Source organism: Myotis brandtii, unplaced genomic scaffold (genome assembly GCF_000412655.1).
Source record: "Myotis brandtii unplaced genomic scaffold, ASM41265v1 scaffold37, whole genome shotgun sequence".
In the NCBI taxonomy this organism is placed as follows: Eukaryota; Metazoa; Chordata; class Mammalia; order Chiroptera; family Vespertilionidae; genus Myotis; species Myotis brandtii.
The window spans coordinates 1,805,133-1,826,998 of record NW_005364225.1 but is presented as its reverse complement, the minus strand read 5'-3'; the positions used below and the strand labels follow the sequence as shown (position 1 = coordinate 1,826,998).

The following is a 21,866-nucleotide window of genomic DNA, read 5'->3' as shown; positions in this document are numbered from 1 at the left end:
GTGTTTCTCACCCCTTTTCCCAAGGTGTCTCTCACACCAGTGACTAGTGGATATAAAGCCACAAGGAGGGCTGTGACCATGGTCTGTTCCTCTTTTCATTTCTAGTGCTAAGCTCGGTGCTTGGTACAGAGTAGGTGCCTACTGAACAGTCAACAAATACCTTTGACTTCTTTCATTGACAAAACATTCAAACTTTAATAGTTTTAGTTCTGCCGTGAAGAGTAACTCAGTGAATTGGGAGAGATTAAAGGTAAAATATTCAAGGGGAAAAATCTTTCTTGGAAAGAATGAAATTGGATTGAGGGAAAGTTTAAAATAAGTAAATTGGAAAGACAGGTTGAACTCCAGGTTGAATACGGAGTAATGGGTGGGAGGAGGGATGAATGGTTAAAAGTAGTTAGATGTCTCTCAACAAAGGTACATCCTGAGATGGATTCTTTCTTCTCAAATTCAATTTAATACATGTCTGATTTATCTTGGAAATTGTAATTCAAGAAATGATAATTGTCCAAGTTTGGGGGAAACAGGATATATAGGCTGCGCATTCAGAAGGAACCAAGAGATTACTGATTCTTCTTCGACTATTCCAAGGGTTCCTTGACCTACTGTTTTGCATTAAGAAGCAGAGTATTTTGAATTAAAAAAAAAAACTTGTAAGGAGAAGTAAAAGTTTTAATGTTTCCTCTGCCTCTGGGCAGAATTGACAGAGCTCATGCTCTGGTTCCCAGTTATCTTAGCTTGGCTAACCACATTTATTATTTAAACCATGATAGTTTCCTACCCTATGTTCACTTTGGGAAACATATTTCTAACATTCATTTTTGTAAAATAAAATAAACAAACACTCTTTTCTCTGGAGAGTTTTATGTTGTGTTAGATCACTTCTCATGTTGTTTGGAAGTATCAGTTCTTTACAAATTGTGTATCTCCCTCAGTGAGGTTATCTCTTAATGGTCTATTGCCTTTATCCTGGATAACATAGTGCAGTTCTACCCATCTTTAAAGAGGTTCCTTATAGCATAGTCTTGTCTTATTTTCTCTATTGTTGCTACATCACACTCGAATAAGTGACTTAAACTGTGCACAGATGTTCAGGTGTGGCTTTAATTTCTTTTTATATTCCAGGATAATAAGTTCTTTTAACATATTCATTTCTTCTATTATGGTTCTCCAAATTATGCATGATGCTGTTATAATGCCGGTTCACTGAATATTAAAGATATGAGAGCAAGCAATTTTACGCTTCAGGTGATTATTTATGGGAAAATTCAATTTCTGGAGTATGATGGTGGACTAGAGGTGGTGAATAATAGCGCTGACATTCACAAGCAAAGAGAAGCAACAGTGGAAACAAGCATCTGGGGGAGAGATAGCAGTGAAGGAGTGAATGGGAGAAGAAGCGGGAGCATATCAGTTAGAAACACTCAGATTGTAGATAGGCCGTGGGGAGGTGTTAGGGCCGAACATCTGAGCTCCAATCTGGTGTGCTTGCTGGGCCAGAGAAAGAATTACAGGATTTGGTGAGATGCACAACAGAATTTCAGAGACTATCTCTAAAGGAAAAGGAGATGATAAAAAGGTAGCTTCATTAATGGAGAGGAATGTAGATTTTTAGCTCCCTAAATCTCTACTGGAATAGAACTACAGGGCTACAAAACATATTCTGTGTTAGGCAAGAATGTTCCTCACTCTCAACCTTGAGGAAAGTGACTACTCAGAGAATTCAATGATGGTATTGTACAAGAATGTGGGTGGCAGAATCATCTTTATTGTTCCCATTCTTATGTGACTCACACTTGAATAAGAGTGCTTTAGGGATTCGGCTGCTGGAATTGTAGCCGGCATTAGACAAACTCCACCTAGAATGCCCGGCTTTGGTCCTGCGGAGCCTGTACTCTCAGAATGCCTCAGTTTTACAAACCAATGAATGAAGGAATGGAAGAGAAGAAATGGCAGGGTAAAAAGTACTTTGAGTTTTATTTCACAAGCCAACATTAAAAACACCAATATTCAAGCACCCAAGTTCTTTCAATTACCAGGAATTCTTAACTTAAAAACAACAACAGTAAAAATAAAAAGAAGAACCAGAACCCTTAGTCCAGTTTTTATTGTCCAAGGCCAAGCAAGCAGAGAGGCTAGCTATTTTTACTAATTTTGGAAAAGTAATGAAAATATAGAATAGGAAATTGGCAACTTGATCAAACTCACTTCAAATGAAAGTTTGAGCTGAATGTGACATGAATATTCAGACAATAGCCACGTGTTTGAAATTGCTCTTGAGTATAATTCCAAAATTTATGCATTTTTATCATCTCCCAGGCAAAAAGCCAAAGGCTAAAAGAGCAGAACATGAAAAAGCTGAACCTGAATTATGTTCTAAACCCTGTTGAGTTTAATTTTACTCACAAAGCAGAATGTTAGTTTGCTGCTTAAATGTGCCCCTCACAGCCCTGTAAAAAGACCTAGTTTCTCGTTATCAGCATCTAAACTGTGTGACTCATTTAGAAAGCTCCGATTTCAGAGGCATCATTCTAAATTACTGAGCAAGTGCTACACAATAAACACAAATAATCTCAAACAGACTGTAGCATGAGAAGAAAGCAATTTTCTAGAAATTTGACTGCAGTGTGGGGTGAGCAGTTCCATGAGCCTTGTAACTTCGAAAGGCATAGAGGAAAAATTTTAGCTAAATGGAATATTGTGAGAGGATGAGCCCTTAAAAGGTTGTTGCTTTATAATAGGCAATACAGATACACAGTCTTGATAAAAACTTGTAAAAAAAGTTCAAACAACCTTCTGAACAGAAACAAACACACACACAAAAAACGAATAAACTGCTACGCACCCAGATACACACTTGCTTCAAATCAACATTTTACTTGGACCAATGATGGATGCACTACCAACAATCAGTAAGCCTTAGATGAAACATACAACTAAAACAAAGAGATGATGAATCTTACTATATACCTTACATTTTTTGCTCAAGATTTTTATAATATTGATAAATTCTTAAAAATTATAATTGGAAAACACTCCAAGTGAGTAAGAAATTAGATAATCTAAGATATACGTTTCTGCTGTGGATTGTGAAATTTTGATTTGCAGAGATCATGCAAAGGGTCTTAGCATGCAATACGCATAGCACACAAAGTGTAATTAAGATCAAAAGGGAGAGGCATAAGGTGAGATTCTGGTATGGTCTAGTAGTTTGTGTCTTGAATGGTAGTTTCATGGTGTGTTCACTTGGTAATTTCTCTTTGGGATGTACACCTGTACACTTATAATTTGTAAAATTTTCTGTAGGTTCTTTGTGTCTCAATAAAAAGCTAAAAGGGGGGAAATAAGAAGAAAGGAAGAAAGAAAAGAAGGAAGGAAACAAGGAAGGAAAAGTGAAAGAAAGGAGGGAGGGAAGGAGGGAGGGAGGGAGGGAGGAAGGAAGGAAAGGAAGGAAGGAAGGAAGAAAGAAAGAAAGAAAGAGAGAAAGAAAGAAAGAAAGAGAGAAAGAAAGAAAGAAAGAGAGAAAGAAAGAAAGAAAGAGAGAAAGAAAGAAAGAAAGAGAGAAAGAAAGAAAGAAAGAGAGAAAGAAAGAAAGAAAGAGAGAAAGAAAGAAAGAAAGAGAGAAAGAAAGAAAGAAAGAGAGAAAGAAAGAAAGAAAGAGAGAAAGAAAGAAAGAAAGAGAGAAAGAAAGAAAGAAAGAGAGAAAGAAAGAAAGAAAGAGAGAAAGAAAGAAAGAAAGAGAGAAAGAAAGAAAGAAAGGAGGGAGGGAGGAAGAAAGAGAGAATGCATGCTAGCAGCTACATTTCCCATACTGAGAAATAATGTGGTGAAAGAAATTGGTACTGTTATTTACTTAATTCAAATAATGTGTAGCTTTATAGGGTCATACTATTTGGCAGCCTGGTTCATACTTAAAAACCACTTAACTGTCATTTCTGCACAGAAAATTGTATTGGCATTTTCAGACTTTAAAAAATCCCTATGACTTAACAGTTGTAAATGCCACTGTAGTAGGCATGCCTGTTAGTTTTCCTGACTGGGGAAGCAGAATTTAGAAGTTAGTGGAGGAAACACATGTCTGGAGGCTCCACTGACTTTGCATTTGAAAAAAGCACATAAAGACACAAACACATTTTATCTCTGTATTCCAAGGGTCTTTGTGGCTCAACTGTTTACAATTTCTATTTGGCATTAAATTGATTAAACACTTAGTGACCACTTATTACTAAAGGTGTTTTGGACCCTGAAGCTGGATCTGTAGGTTTTGTCTGTTACTAAGGAGCAGTTTTCCATGTAATATTTTCAAAGGCAAAAGGTTAAGCAAAAATGACATATATTGTAAAATTGAAAGTAAAATGCACAGTACTGATGTGCTCAAAGTCCATGCATTTAAATTCCTTTGTATGATAATTTATGGTGATCATGTCTTCAGACTGCACTATTAGCATACTCACCCCTAACAAGAAGTTCTGCCTCATCTGACACACTGTCTGCTGTGGTCTGTACCCTGCAGCCATATCTCCCAGCATGCATCAGAAGGATGTTCCTGATCATTAAATCTGCAGAGGATGCTTGCTGAAAGAGGGATGAAGTGCCAGTTTAAAATGTTGCAAATCTGCCTAGTTCAAGGTGGTTTAAGGGGAACTTTGCATATTTAGTCTAAGGGCCCATTTTTGGCCTTACAATTTATAAGACAACAATTCAGAAATCAAACATGCCCTAGTTTAAGGAACACATGGAAGTTATGTTTTCAACAATTGCTGATACAGGGTTTGAACATTTAATATTGCATATAATAATTTAGCAGCTATAATCTCTAAGAAATATTTAAATATGCACACAAATTCATATCTTTAAAAGTATAAGAAAAATAATCATTGAGCAAAAATTATCTCTTAGCTATTCAGAGACAGGCCCATTTTTTTGTGGCAAGAAAATAGTATTGAAAGGAATAGCAACTTGTGAAAATTACTTCTGAGAAGACAGCAGTGAAAAGATTATCTTGTATGGCTTTATTGAGTGATTCTCTTTGTAAATACACCATGGGAACGAGACAGTGCTTAGGTAAAGACTGCTGGTCCCCAAACCATGTATTCCTCCCATGACCATGATTTCACCTCCCACAACTGAATCCTGGGCTGCCACAACACTAATCCCTCATAACCATCGGGGAACAGGGTCAACCTGAGTCTTTGTTAATCAATGCAGATACAAAACCCCAAAGGAGCTCAAAACACCTGATTGTTGTTTTGAGCAAGATGTTTAGAACATGGCTGAAGAACAAATGCAGTTGGGGAGATCCATAGTACCAGGAAGAGTATCTGTTAGATGTATCAGTTCATGGGATCGGTGATGATCCTCCCTACACTCCAGACTGACTGGTGCAGCTTTTAATTACCTAATCTCGTCTTTCCTTTTCCATGAATAGGTAAAGATCTGGCATTTACAATCACTCACTCATGAGGTAGTTTTTTGTTTTTTTTCCAGATAATGACACAGCAAAACTCCAATACACTTTTCATTTTCCACGTTGCAATAAAAAAAAAAAACAATTGGCTGGAATGAGAGCAGATGCATGCAGCTTGAAATGACATATTCAGAGAACTCAACACTCTCCAACAGCTTGAACACACGAAAGAATGTTTAAAGCATGTTATAGAGAAGTACCCCAGATAAGACATCTTTTAATTTTTGATGGGATGGTGAATTACCTTTAAAAATAATGCATTTGTCCTTAGAGGGCAGTATTCTGATGATTATTTAAGAGATTAACTGTTTGCATTTATTTTGAAATAGACCAATGAGTTATATGAAAATGAGAGGGATTTCTAGAAATACTTCGTACGTTTTTTCCTTGGCATTCATTCCTTAGCATCTAAATTAATTACTTAACTGTATACTATTGTTTCCATTTCTTTCTGGTATTTCATTGCTGATGATATTTTTTTATCTCTTTCTAATAGTCTTATAAGAACTTCTAAGGGTCTTGAACTTTTCTCTCATGAAATAATTGTTAAACATGATCTGGTTTAGTCATTTACAAGGGAAAGCTTCATAGTGAGAATGCATTAAAATGTCATAACAATTATTTCAAGAAATGTGATATTTGTTCAGTAAATGTCCTACGTTGCTAATTTCTTTAGGATAAATGGTTACTCTTAAATTTCATTTTCTCATCTCTACTAGACTAAGGAAGTACTCACTTCTTTCAAGTCAGAACAGGAAATTTACACTTTAATACCTCTTGACTATTATGGGGCAACAAAGCAAACTGTAAACATTATAAGCCATAATTCAGTTTCAAATCAGCATCATTTAATAAGGTATAAATAGGCTTCAACATATTTGCCACTTTTGCAGTATGGGCCCATCTTACATGTGAAAATCTCCTTTCCCTCCTGGATTCCTAAGAAGCTCTCCTGGTGGGGTACTCAATTAAATTAATCAGGAATCAAATTTAAAATCACGGGCACAGAATGGGGCTTATGTCTAATGGAAAAGCTAAGGAGAGGCCCAGAAAATCAGAAAGGCCTTTATTGTTTCCTAAAATGAGCTTCTGAAAGGCTGAGGTTGGTGTTTTAGGTTTGTTTTATTGTTATTCTTTATTTGCTTCTTTGTTTTTCACTATCACATGCTGGTGGTGGTTTAATAGCTGAAAAAGTAATTATTATAAGTCATTATTGAGGCTCACATTTTTGAAAAAAGTATTTTGTAAAATTACATTCCTGTGATTTAAGAATTGTCTTATTTTCCACACCCTTTCCTTCCAAAATATTTTTTTATTTTTTGGTCCTGGACAAAAGTCCCTAAAGCTTTGTCTTTTATGATGAAATATATTGAAATAAAAACTTAATGGGTTAAGAAGAGCCTTCATTACAAATCTCAGGAGGGAGAGGTGCATATTATCATTCCTATGTTGTCCTTCACTTGGTTCCTGCAATTAATAGTGTGGAATGCCTTATACACTGGCTGAAGCTCTATCACCATCTATCAGGAATAAAAAAGTCTACCATCTATTGTATATCTATCAATACCAACACTATTTGAGGAGTTGAAGTCTCACTTTGGGTCCATCCCTTCTCTTTTTGAATTATATCTGTATTATTTTTTTTATAATTTTAAATGGGGAAAATTAAAAATAAAATGAATGGATTGTGAACACTAAACCTAAATTACCCTTTCAGTAGATTTACTGATCTTTCAAGAGAAGTAATGAGAAGAATTCATGTGGGAACCCATTACACTTAATCTTAGCCCACAGTATGCAGTTCCTGAGAGAGAACCTTCGCAATTTAGTGCACTGTTAATAAAATGGTTACTTAGAGCAGATGCTAGCTTCCTTCAGCTTAAACCTCATTTTCACTTTTTCTCTCTCAGGATCTACTCTCTCTTGTTTTCTTTGACACTTGCTTTATATCCTATATTTGCTTTGCTGCTTTCTTTGGCTTTATGAACAAATTATGTTGCTTCAAATAAATGTCCCCTACCAGTAATTAACACAAGGCTTTAGGAATTGTACATCTAACACAATGCATGCCACATAGTGAGAGCTCAATATATAGCCGTTGATTGAATGAATGTGTGAGGCTCTTTATGAAAGAGGTTGCATGTTCGCTCTGCGAGACCAGCAACATGGCTAAGTCATTTACTGTTCTTGGCCACAGAGTGTGCCTTTTAGAGCAGTTGCTAAATTATCTAACTTTCATTTATGGCTTTGAAATAATCCAGGGAATGTCATCATTTCACAAGTCCAGGTCTTTATAGGCTTTTACTTTGACTAAGCGCCCTGCTCAAAGATTTCCTAAAAATGGAAAGCTCATTGAACGTTGCTATTCAAAGTGTCTGCTGGCTCTTGCTGCCCCGAGGTTAAAGTACAATTTCCTTATTTCAACACAGAAGAACCCTCCAACCATGATTTCACCTCCCACGACTGAATCCTGGGCCTCAACACTCATCTCCACTTTCCCTGTGCCTGGGGGTCCTTCCGTCATTCCACCTGCTCTGCTACTGCAGATGCTCTTTCTCCTTTGCCCAGAAAGACACTTTTAGATGCAGCTCAAAAGACTTCTCCTCGGTTAAGCTTTTCCAGACATTCCCCAGGCTTCCTTAGTGCTGACACTGCTTAGTTATTTGTGCTTCAATAGCACTTCACTCCTGTCTCTGAACTAGCTCTTGGCATTCTTGAAAGTCTCCCCCGAGTCCACCTGGCAGTCCTCCATGGGCATTCCCCGAGCTGGGCTAGGTAGCGATGCAGCCGATGGTTACTGGGTGAGCTAATGGATGCATGAGGGCTTCCTTCCTTTCTTCTTTGTGCATGATAATACCTCCCCCTCACCCTCTTTTTCTCTCTCAAAGAAATTAGGGAAGGCAAGGGAAAAGACCAGGGAGAAAGACAGTGGGAAAGGATACTTAAAGATACATAAAGGTTTTGGAATGACAAAGAACTGTATGAACCCCTCTACCACTTATTAAATTTTGAACTTGGGAAAATTACTCCACTGCTTAGAGATTCAATGTGATAATGCAAGTAAAGCCTATAGTAGTGTGCCCAGCACATACTCGTGTTTGATAAATGTTGTCTGTTAAAGCACACTGTACTTGCATTCTTAGCCTGCAGGAATATTTCTTTAAGTAGTATTCACTCCTTCAACAAACTAGATATCAACGTTTTCCATAGCTGTAGTAAGTTTCCTAAATACCTGGCTTTATTTTAGATACATACATCCTCCTTTTCTCTCTTATAGAAAACCTCTGCACTCAGAAGAAGCAGACATGAGGTCTAGCTTTCGCTTTAGCTTTTCCAAGCCCTGTAACTACGGGGAAGTTCTTTTCTTTTTTGATAATAACAGCTGCTCTGTTTTTCTCAGGAATTGAGGAACATCAAGTGAAGCAATGTATATATGTGAACTACTGGGAAGTGTGAATTACTCTTAAAGCCTCTTTTTTTTTTTTTGCCCCACCAAGATTGAGTAAGCACTCTGAGAAAGTTTGGAAAATGTATCCTCCAAACAAGGTAAATTGAATGTTCTCAAAAATAGTGGACTCATGCTGAATGAGTCGCCAAAAACCTGCTGGATATGGCAATTTACATGCCCTTATTTAGGGTTTACTTCACTTTCTTAAGGGGCTCACATAGGGCCCGTCCAGCATCCCCAGCCCCCAACAAACAGACATATGAACCATTCCTCTATATAAATTCTCTGAGAAACAATTTTAAAAATATTTTCTAACATGAAAAACTGGGTGTTAGCATGAGACGCTTATTATAAAACTTGTGTAGTTAAAATATTTTCCTGGTCACAGTATTTTTTTTTTCCCCAGAGGATAATTTGTTTAAAGTATCCTACAATATGGAAACAATAAACATATATATTCTTTTTCTTTGTACAAGCTTTCTTAAACTTATGCAGAATGAGATTTACATTAGTGATGATGTGTGTTTTAATATATGTTTTTAAGAAAGTAGCTGATATTAATGGTGCTTAAATAAGTGGACATATTATCAGAAATAGAAATACTAACCGCTACCAATGAAGAAAATACTAGATAAATTACTGGAAGACTTGTCTTTGCTAGCAGCGAAGAAAATAATAGACAAGATATTATTTGACAAAACAGTTATGTCTACTTTGGTGGAATATTAAATGCATCCAACAATGCACTGAAGACTAAAAATGGGTAAAAATGATTCTAACATCCTATTAATGCGACCTTAGTATTTACTTTCCAATACATATTCTAATAATGTATTTTTAAGTACTAAGAAAAATGCAGAAACAGTGTTGTTTGGTGATATAGATTAAAGAAGAAAAACGAGTTGATGACTCATTGATGAATTCAAGATGACTATATATCTAAACTGGATCATTTAGCTTTATAAGCACAAGTCATGAATAGAGATCATTCATGATATCAGTCCACTATCTTGGTTAAAATGAAGATTAAGCATTGTAAAGCAGTTCAAAGCAAGAATATACAGGACCAATTACAATTACATTTTCATACAACAAATTTATTTATTTATTTTTTAAATTTTAAATATGCTTTTATTGATTTCAGAGAGGGTTGAAAAAAAGATAGAAACATCAATGATGAAAGAGAATCATTGATTGGCTGCTTCCTGCACGTCCCTACTGGGCCTTGAGCCCATAACGCATCGACACTCAACCACCGAGCCATACCTGCTGGGCTCATACAATAAATTTAAAAGTACAAATGTTAAATTATACTACTTCCTAGATGACAGAACTTCCTAGAAGAACACTGAATGAATGACAACATGCCATGTGTATCCCCTCAGTGTCCTCCTTTCCCAAGCAGGACTAGAGGGTGTGATATTTAACACGTCAGTGGATGCCAGACTTTGGTGGCATGTTTGTGCCCTGATTCTTGAAATAATGTACCTTATTTAATCTTATGCACATTGACTCTCTCTTCCCTAGTGGAGAGGTAAATGGGCATTCCTTTATCGAAGAATTAACTTAAGTGACCAAGGCAAAAGGACTCTGCTATAGACTGAAAGTTGTGTCCCTCCCAAAATTCACATATTGAAACCTTATCCCCAGTGTGATGGCACGATATTTGGAGGGGTGTGTTGGGAGGTAATCAGAGCCCTAGGGACTTTTGCTGAGGGCCTGAGGCCATTCAGTAAGAGTCCCAGGTTCTCAAGGAGTCACTTTTGGAGTTAATTAGGTTCATGAAGAAGATTCAGATTTGGCCATGTGGGGGGAGGGCTCAGTGCAGGGACAATGGCAGCTGTCCCTCCTGCCTTCACCCTGTAGCCACACACCTCAGTCTCTCCCTGTATAACTCTGGTGCACTCCCCGTCCCCCCAACCCTCCCTCCCTCTCATTCCCCTCCCCACCCCCAACCAGCCATTGTCCTTTGGCTGGAGCCCAAGGTGAGCTCCTGTGAGTGAGTTTGTGTACTGTTCCTTTAAGAAGACATCTGTGTTTCCAGCAGCCTCTGTTTCACCCTAAAAGATGGAATTTCCACTGACTTTCATACTCAGATGTTATTTGGGTTCTTTTTCCCAACACTGGTGTTTTGGGCTCAGGAGCCTGGGGTGGGGCTGGGACTCCTGGCTTCTGAGGGGGCACCTCAGTGGCTGAGATATCTCACCAGATTCTCAACTGCCACTCGTGGGTGTGGGGCCAGCCCATTTCGACATGGCTTCTTCTTTATTTCCTTAGATATAGGACTTCTGTTCTGCTAGTGTGTAGACGCTTATCTGGTTTGACTGTTCTATAATTTGGTTGCAATTTTGATGTCATGGGGGGAGGAGAGCATAGCCCCTACTCTGCCATCCTGACTGGAACTTCAAGAAGACTACTGACAAGGGCTAGAGGAACCGTGAGAAAACTGCCATTGGAGACCCGAGAAAAGGCGGCCTGTTATGCCGTGTAGGAAAGTTTGACAACACTGCCACCCGAGATGATGTGAACAACACATTATACACAGTGAATAAATTAAAATCGCCTAAGGATATTTTCAGCAAGAAAATTGAAAGTGCCAATAGGTTTCTTTCAGCTGTGTATACTAAGTATAAATACAGAGAGATGAGCTGAAAAGAGAGAATCACTCATTTCTCCAGCAGAATGTAAAGGAAATGTAAAGAAGCCAGAACTCTAGATTTATAAACAAAAATACTTCTCATCTCCAGTCTTGCCAAGTAGTCAAAGACTAGTTACCTAAGAAATGGCCTTGGCAAACATAAAATCGACCAAATAAAGTATGTTCCTAGGATAAAGATCCCAAGTGTGTAGCCACTGACAACAAAGTGTAAGAACCTCTGTTTACAACAGAGTTTTAAGGGCATTTTCTTGTAGCAACCAGGCCCTCAGTCCTAGGTAGGGAAGAAAGAACCCCAAGAAACTGTTACTAAAGGCTGAAACAACATTGAGGGGATGATAACTGAAAGCTGGTGAAATGGGTAGCTGATTTATGAAATAGCAAAAATAAAATTAGGAAAACCCTTGTCTGTGGTAAGATGGAAAATAGAAAGGGCTCCTAATGAATTTGTGTATCTGATGAAAAAGATTTATAGAGAGAATATAAGTGTTGACTACTGACTTTTAGTTGTCTGTGATAGTATATGAGAGGAGTGACTTAGGCTAAAATAGGGCCTTCGTTTTCAGCAAAAATTTAGAGAAAATACTTCCAACCCAAAACTTGCTGGTTGAAACAGAAACAGTTTCTCTTTTCATATTCTTGAGCTATAGAAGAACTAAAAAAGAATGCTTTTGTACACCCTGGATAAATATAACCTGTAGCATTTTAACCATATTTTGATCTTGTGAATATTGATCACATTTGCACTTTATTCTTATAAAGATGATATTCCCTTCACTGTTGTTAAAAAAGAGACAAAAGGCCACCAACAAAGTCACTGGTGCTGAGTCCACATCATCAAAGTTAGACTTACTACCAATCCCAGTTGCAGATTCAGCTTCTGCCAAGAATGCAATCTTCCAGGGGGCACTAGTGGGCTAATTTGCCTCACAGCTCACTTGCATCCCCATAGGCATGTTATTTAACACTGAAACATTGCAGTCCTTCCCCACCTTTGCCTATCAAAGTCTTCCATTTTTATACAGCTCTTCAGAACTCCTTTCTATTTGCTGCAGAGGATGCTGCCCAATTCAAAAGTCATTCAATAAGCCAATAAGATCTTTACATTTCACCCACTTGAAATTTTGTTATTTAACTCTGGCATACCCAGTCCCTAGCACAATGCCTAGCACATGAAAGCCTCCTCACATATATGAAAGAAGATAGTTTGCCATGAAATAAGTGTTAAGAGACATTTTAAAAGAAAAATGTAACCAAGGAGGTAGATATATTTTTATGTCTAATCTTTTTGCAAAAACATACTATTTCAAATGAAATAATTAATTTTATAAAGAATTTCTAAATGTTAATTTGCCACAAATATCTGGCTGTTTCAAGCTTTTTTTCTCAAAATTCAAAATCTTTATGTATTTATATTTCATGTGCAATATTAGTAAACATTTTAACAAGTACAGCCTTCAACAAGTAGCTGCATTATTTCAACCATGTGCTTCAAGACCAAATACTGAGTATTCTTTTGTCAAGCCTAATTTGATAGTTACTAACGCTTAGGAACAAGTTTCTGAATGAAAAAGAACCTTATTACAATAAAGAAGGAAATTTGGGTCACAGCATCCATTAGGCACCGTCACTCAGTCATGAAGATTCTCATCAACATCAAAAACACTAAGAATTTAGAAAATTCAAACACATCAATGTCAAAAAAGACTACTCAAATTACTGCTTAGATTGTAGGCTACAACAGCAATCTTCCAATGAAGATTTAAACAGAAGAATAGTTCAGTTAAAACAAAAGGTCAAATTGAATAAATGTGTCAATCAAAAGCTGACTATGAAAAGTTCAAGGTCAAAGACTCTCAGTCAAATTCAAATGACATTTTAAAAGCCAGTCAAGACACTTTGCCAGAGTGAACTCATTAATAACAGGCTTTACAATTTTATAAAAAAATTTACCATATTTAATTTATAAAAAATCAGTTTACTCAGACCGAGATTGAAAATCGTCTATGATGCCATATACTACTCCTGCTCCTCCCTCTTCTGTAACTATCTAATAGAGCTCTGATATTTCAAAATCATATTTACAAGACTCTCCAAAGCAGTGCATTTTTGAATTGACACCAACATCAATAACTATATATGCACATATATTTTTTCCTAAGGTTTCATATTGGTAGGTTTTAAACTTTTCATTATTGTGAATCTTTCTTTGTGTATGTTTGCTGGTTACACAAAATAAGGAATGCTGATCTCTTACCCATTTATAAGATTATTGCTTTTAAAGAGGGAATCTTTATTTAGTTGTAGAGGACCCTTTTATCATATATCAAGATGTTATATATACACATATATTCTTAGTCATAGAGAAGAGTTCTGATTTGAGATCACGTTTTTCAGTTTGGAATTCCTTCTGCATTAAAAATTTTCCAATTCTAAGGACATCATGAGATTTTCAATTATATTCCATGAATTAAGCAGGTATGCAATATTTAATAGAGAATAATGTGATTTTGGAGCTACGAATGATCCCTCCTGAAAAAATGGTTAATGTTCACTAAAACATATTAAAATGATTTCACTTACGTTATTGAGTGCCACATTAGGAGAGTTTCTTGGCATTCAGTCTTTGAACATAACATTTAAAATTACAGAACTTTGGAATGAGGTAGGGACATTAAGAATCATCTCCTCTAACCTCTTCAGTTTGTGGATGAGGGCTCAGGTGAAATGAATCATTGAAAGCCATACAGCTAAGTAGGAACAAAGCTGAGCCCACACCAAAACCCCTTCAAATCTCCTCCCCACCCAATCTACTAATCTTTTACTATATAATGAGGTCACGCAGTAAAATACTTTGATATTGTATCATCTCCTGGAAGAAAATCTGGCAGCATCTATTTAAATTACAAATAGTTTTTTTCTCTTACCCTGCAATCTGTTCTGGGAATTTATCCCATAGAAATAAAATTGTTGATACACATGGATGCAGATATTTAGAGATGTTTTCAGTAGCATTTCTTCATAAATCCCCCCAAACAAGAAATCAAGTTAAGCTTTTCAATGGGCAAATGGCTAAATAGAGGTATAGTGATGCCATGGACTAATAATGTAGCCATTGAAAAGAATGAATTAGAGATATAAAAAAACTTTCAAGGTTATTAAATGAGAGAAATGAGGTGGAAAATATGTTTCAGTTTTTTAAAAATAATGACAGAAATTTCCCTGTACATATATACATCTGCCTAGGCTTACAGCAGAACAGAGAAAATATAGAAGGACATACATTTGGATACTAACAAGCTTAAAAAGTTGTGGTAAATGCTGTTGTAGGACGGTAGAAGTAGGGGAAAGTCGTCTTAATAAGTGCAGCCTGCATGATATTGTACACTTGTATAATGTGTGTCTATTATGCTTAAAGAGATGCATGAAAACATGATTACAAAGCTTAATGGTGATTATTTTTAGGTAGTGTGATTCCAAGGGATTTTCATTCTTTTCCCAGTTTTAGTGTGTTCAAATAATCTACAATAAGCTGGTATTTTTATATAAATAGAAAAAACCTATCTACATAATGGTGAACAAATGAAAAGCTGACTTTGGTTTAGAACTCAAAATTATGGTTACCATGGAGAAAAACCAAGGTAAGTTTTTATCATCAACTGCATTTATTATAAACTAATCAGCTTGCATGGCTAAAAGAATCTATGAATTCATTTGGGTATGGAATATTCAGTATATTTCATGTTCGTTTTTAATATATCCAGAATCCCTTTTCATCCATTTACTAATAAATATATCTGATTTTGTTTCTCTCAAAATATAACTAAAGCACAGAAAACACTAAAACCAATTTTTGGAAGAGACATTTAACATGGATTACTTTAGATCAATAGATAAGCTGGAAAATATCATAATATGTCTTCAGAATATGTTATTTTTCAGAAACCAATTAATTTATTCATTTTTAAGTAAAGAATTTAATCTTTCTCTGTTAATATCTTTTCCCTAACTGTTCCCAGTTATCTATTAACAAGTAAAGTGGTTAAAATATCCTAAGATTTTGAAAAAAAGAACATGAACTTTATAAATGAAAAAAATGACTCTATAATCAGATCAAGGGCTTTGACTATCTTCACTTAATTCAATTCAAAGGGGTCAATTCAGATTGTGACTAGTTAATTCAGTCCATGCAGTTGACATAGTTTGTGTTGCTAGTGACAGCCCAGGTTGAATTTTAGTGTTATGCAAATGATTGTTTTTCCCAATGCTCATTATACCCCATACATATCACTACATGCATAATCTAGCTTTAGTTTGTCTTAAAAATAATACCATAACTGAAGTTAAGGATCATTTGACACTGATAATTGTTTAAATTGTGCAGTAGGGGTGTTGAAGTAATGGCCCCAAAGTTTTTTATGCCTTCCTGGATCCGCCTTTGGGTAAGCCCTTCTCACACTCACTGTGCCATAATAAGTGATAACATAGGTCATTTAGACATTAGCAAACAGAACAAATATATACTTGCAAAATTGGGTATGTACTGGAGAGTGCTATTTTGGAACCTGTGAAAACCATGTGGCATAGCCTAGACTAGCCTGCTGCAGGGTGAGAGACGAGACAGACCACCCTAGCTGCCACCTCCCAAACAACTCCTAGTTAACCTCAGATGCATCAATGAGTCCGATATAAGCCAGTAGGAAAAAACAACCGAGTCCAGCTATAATTATTGACTCATGGAATTGGGTCATAAATTTTGTGGAGTTTGCTTTGCATTATAAGCTAACTCAAACAGCAATTAGAACCACGGCTGATTGAGAAATTTGTGGATTCTGGAATGAAGCTTGCAAGTTAGAAAAATATTTTAAAAAATTGGACAGGAAATAGATAGTGGTAGACTGCAACACTGGCCATAATAGTCTGCAGTTCCTCCCAGGAGGAGGGTTCTCTACCCTTTGCATCTAGTATGGCTTTATGACTTGCTTTAACCAATAGAACGTGACAGAAGTGACATAAAGCAAGTTTGAGCCTTGGCCTAAGGGATCATGATACTTCTGCTCTTGGATCTTGGACTCCTGACACATCCATGTGAACAAGTCTGGCTAGCCTGGTGGATGATGAGAAACACGTGGTCAATGTACCCCTGTAGCCCCAGCCACTAGCCAGCCATTAGTGCCTCAAGGTTGGTTGGCAGCTGACTAAAGATGCATGAGTGAGTCTTGAGACCAGCAAATAAACTCCAGATGAGTTCAGCCCAACTTGCCAACCCATAGAATTATAAACTAAACAAATGATAGTTTGAGGCACTAAGTTTTGGGGTGGTTTGTTTTATAGCAAAAACTGATCCAGACTATGTTTAACAGTCACCACTACATAGTAGTTAGAAAAGCTACTCCTCAGTTCCTTTATTTTAGTGATTCATAGGAAAAAAGAAATGGGCAAAGGAAAGAGTATTCATTGGTTTTACACCGTAAAACTCCCTCCTCTCTCAAGATATTTATATCTCAACATCTTAAATATAAAAATAAAACAACAATGGATTATTCCAGTCAGAATTCTGTTATGAGACTAAATGTGTTTGAAAATGGCAAAGTCTCCAAAAAGTTAGCTGAAAAAAGATGCTTTATTATTCTGCTGATTATTCTTAAAGGTAAATGAGAACATTTTTACTGAAATGCCTGCATCTCTAACACTAGCTAAAGTTACTTTAAGTACCAGAGAATCATTACTGTTCAGAATCATCACTGATGTGATTGGCACAGTGAGCAAAGCATGTGTAGGTCCCTACGTCAGGAAAAGCGAAGGCCTCTCAGCATTTCTTACTACTTAAATGACAGGCAATGGCCATGAAGTGCAAGTTTCAAAAATGCTTTTAGGAAATACTGTTGCTATATTTAATAAGTACTTTAAGACAAATTTTATCAATATGCTAGCTTTATTTGTGGGGCTATCAGGTGTTAAAGAGGATAACATATAGTATTTTATAGTTTCATTTAAGCTTATTGATATGAAAGCCTTAAACTATTTAGTACAACATTGTATCTTCACAATTAATGCATTCTAAGTTATTTTAGCTAACTGGCTTCAAAATAGTTAATTATTTTGATTTTACAGATGTGTAGGTGTATAATAAGAAATAGTTTGATATTTAGGATATCTAAACAACTATCATAATTATCTTACCTTATACTAGTTGACTGATAACCTTTAGTAATTAACTTAGTTTAATTCAATTGAACATTAATTCCAAGAACATTAATTCTAAGAACATTATTTCTGCCAATGACATACTTGGTTAATAATTGAAAAATTTCCTGCAGAGTTATTTTCTATTAACAGTATAATGTCTCAATACTATAACAATTATCACTGTTTAAAGGTCTGTCTAGATTAAGAGTTCCAGAAAGGAAAGATCATGCTTTACTCAACCATATATTTTTTGCCCTGATAAAGTACTATACACATTACAGGTGACCATTAACTTTTTGGAAAGTGTTGTGTTAAGAAATTATCTGATATCAATATATTACATTTTTTTGTGTGTGTGGTAGTTTAGCACCTTGGCAAGGAAATGAGAAAGTGTTTATATATAATAGTATAGATTTCTACTTGTTTATATAATAATTAATTTAACAAATACTTTATTTAGCAAAAAATCTTCCAGGCATGATGCTAGGTTCTAGCAACAGCTAGCAAAATAGGTGTGACTCTTATTCTTAAAAATATATAATGTAATCCTATATACTAAAGAGATAATATGCAAATTGACCATCACTCTAACACACAAGATGGCTGCCCCCATGTGGACACAAGATGGCTGGCAGGGGAGGGCAGTTGTGGGCAATTGGGCCAGCAGAGGAGGGCAGTTGGGAGGGACCACGCCTGCAAGGGAGGGCAGTTGGGGGCAATCAGGCCTGAAGGGGAGGGCAGTTAGGGGTGACCAGGCCAGCAGAGGAGGGCAGTTGGGGGCAACCAGGCCTGTGGGGAGGGCAGTTGGGGCCAACCAGGCCAGCAGGGGAGAGAAGTTAAGGGCGACCAGGCTGGCAGGGGAGGGCAGTTGGGAGCGATCAGACCTGCAGGAGAGGGCAGTTAGGAGTGACTGGGCCAGCAGGGGAGGGCAGTTGGGGGCAACCAGACCCGCAGGGGAAGGGCAGTTAGGGGCAACTAGGCCTGCAGGGGAGGGCAGTTAGGGGCGACCAGGCCGGCAGGGGAGGTCAGTTAGGGATGACCAGGCCTACAGGGGAGGGCAGTTAGGAGCAATCGGGCCAGCAGGGGAGCAGTTAGGCATCAATCAGGCTGGCAGGGGAGTGATTAAGGGGTGATCTGGCTGGCAGGCAGGTGAGTGGTTGGGAGCCAGCCGCCCTGGATTGTGAGAGGGATGTCTGACTGCCCATTTAAGTGGGATCAGGCCTAAATGGGCAGTCAGACATCCCTTGAGGGGTCCCAAATTGGAGAAGGTGCAGGCTTGGCTGAGGGACACGCCCCCATGCACAAATTTTGTGCACCGGGTCTCTAATAAAGAAATAAATATGGAAGAAGACAGAAATTTTTATTTTAGCCCATTTTCTTAGAACTGCTTCTAGAATAATAAGCAGTGTCCTGAAAATAAAAAATCACATACTGCTTCTCAGGGAATTATCTTAATGACTCTGGATATTGAATCTTAACATTGTAATATAAATTTCTTTTTTGTATACCCCGTAGAAAGCTTTGAGCAACATGTAAATTTATGTAAACCACATATACTTATGCTTAGCAACATGCAATTTATCCCTGGATTTATTTTTGAAAAATCTGTCAGCTTTACTTTTGTTAGAAATATGTAACTTGCTATAATTGGAGCCAAGCATAATCATGGTCATTTATTTAACTTTAATAGGTGATATGAGAAGATTTCTTAAAAAATAGAATTACTATAACATATAGATTAAGTTTGCTTTCACTGTAAGATCACCTCTTGTTATTGGAATCAGATAGACAAAACCTCAGTATCTTTCATATTTTCCTCATGCCCAGTCTCTACCTAGAATGTATTTCCCCCTTCTGCATCGTCTCTCTTTATTTATTTTTCTTTAAGAATAGGCTCAGGCATTATTTGGTTTAAGAAGTATTATTTGGTTTAGGAAGCATACTGCTCCCACAGGTTGAATGATGCGTAACTTGGACTGAGTTCCCTAAACATACTTCTTCCACTGCCCTTGCCACATATCCATTTATAAGTCGGTTCCTCTGTGAGATGAGGCTCCTCAAAGGCAGCAGTCGACCTCAGTTGTATTCATACACCCTTCACAGAGGGTGGCCTTGATTACTACAGAACCCTCAGTCCTGGGCAGCTGCCTCGTGGGTAGGTGCTCAATAAATCTTCGTGGAACTGTGACATATTCAGAATTCATCTATCTTAGATTTAAAAAATACTCTATAGAGACATTAGTTATTCATTAAAGAAAATGGCGTCATGCTTTCCAAATTCTCTAAATTGATCTTTTCTACTTCTCTTATATAACATGTATCAGATGCAGAAAGAAAGTGAATTATAATAGCCCAATAGTTATTTATAAAAATTTCCTCTTCCTCCTTTTCTAAGAAAGAAAATATATCTGAGAGGCTACCTACCAAGTTATTAATTCTAGGCTCCTAGAGTCGCTTTTCTATTATAATGTGATAAAAATAGTACAGGAAAGAAACTAGAGGATTTTGAAAAGCAAAAGCGAAAGACATCATAACACTTAGACACTCTTTAGAATTTAATACAAAACAGATGCAGAAGAGAAATTGCAAAATAAAGGTAGAATTTCAAAGATGTCTTGAAAATAGCAGCCTATCAAAAACCTTGCTCTTTGAAAATCACTTTCGGAAATAACATAGGAGTCAGTCTAAAACACAATGCTTACATATCAATAGTACTTCAAAATGTAAAACTAAACCATGTTTTCTTATAAAAATCCTAACCTTAGGTGGTATTAGAGAATAAGGACAGCCTTTTATATACCAAGGTTTTCTTTCAAACACTAAAAAAAAAAATCTTCTTTTATATATATATTATTCCTGCAAGGTAAAAAATTTCTAGTATTAAGGGCCTTATTATACTATGCATTTCATCACTCTGCAGGTTAAATTATATCCCCTGGATACATAGATATATATGTAGGGCATTCTTTTTAAATAACAGGAAACCAATAAAACATATCAGCATTGCTTCAACATGATAACTAGAATCCATTTTATATTTTTCTTTTATTAAAGCTCCTATTAATATTTCCAGAGAAAATAATTATTTTAAGCACAACATCAAAAATATTTAAATTTCATATAAAGCAATAGGAATAAAACTCCTGATCACTGGCATTCTATATTATTCAAATAGGTGTTGGAATCATTCCTGGATTTAAAAAGCTATTTAGGTATAATAGTCAACACTTTTCTTCTAAGTGGCCTACTCTATATGGCTAGTTTTTAATTCATATACTCTTACCTTCACTTATTCCTTTAGCAACTCTACAAATATTTATTTGGTATTTAATGTGGACCAAATACTGTGTTGAGTTGAGAAAAAATAAGCATATTCCTAATTTCTGAAAATGTAAAGGCTAAAAGGGAAAGCAATACTTTTGGTAGAATTTGATACTTGTTCTCGGGGAGGGATGGGAGAGGAATAAATGAAGTACTGGGTGGGGAAAAGGACAGAATCTGAAACCCTACCTACCAGCTATCTAACTTGAAAACTGAATTTTGTGGCCAAAAACTCAAGTGGAACCAACAATGCTGTCACATACTCGGTAAGAAAAGATACAATTTTAAATGTCTCAAATGTGGAAACTGAATGTTTTCTTCAGAAGAACGGTTGAGCCCTTTGTACTCTACATTCTTTGCTTTGTCTTCAGCAGTAAAAGCAATGTAACATTGCACCTCATGTCCACTTAGAGAAATTTTCCCCAAAGACTAAAACGGGAAGTTGATAACAAGAGAATCAAACACTATAAAATGAAACAATTATAGCTGCCAGAAGAGTAAGCTTTAAATAATGGAAAACACACCCACAGAACATCTGAAGAGGCAAGTGTAGTAGATATTTTGAGATGTTTTTCAATTCATTCTCAGTAACTTTTATGGGAGCATTTTTAAAAATAATCTGTTGCCCTAGCTGGTTTGGCTCAGTGGATAAAGTGTTGGCTTGAGGACTGAGGGGTCCCAAGTTCAATTCCGGTTAAGGGCACATGCCTGGGTTGCAGGCTTGATCCCCACTGGGGGGCCTGCAGGAGGCAGCCAATCAATGATTCTCTCTCATCATTGATGTT

General features: G+C 36.6%; 1 protein-coding gene across 1 annotated transcript in view; it reads right to left on the bottom strand.

The window, feature by feature from the left end:
• Positions 1 to 21,866, bottom strand: part of CNTN5 (contactin 5) — a 1,092,962-nt gene that overhangs the window by 100,922 nt on the left and 970,174 nt on the right. Inside the window, exon 16 of the mRNA XM_005872208.2 lies at positions 4,455 to 4,575. Coding sequence (XP_005872270.1) covers positions 4,455 to 4,575 — 121 coding nt within the window. The remainder of the gene's footprint in view (positions 1 to 4,454; positions 4,576 to 21,866) is intronic.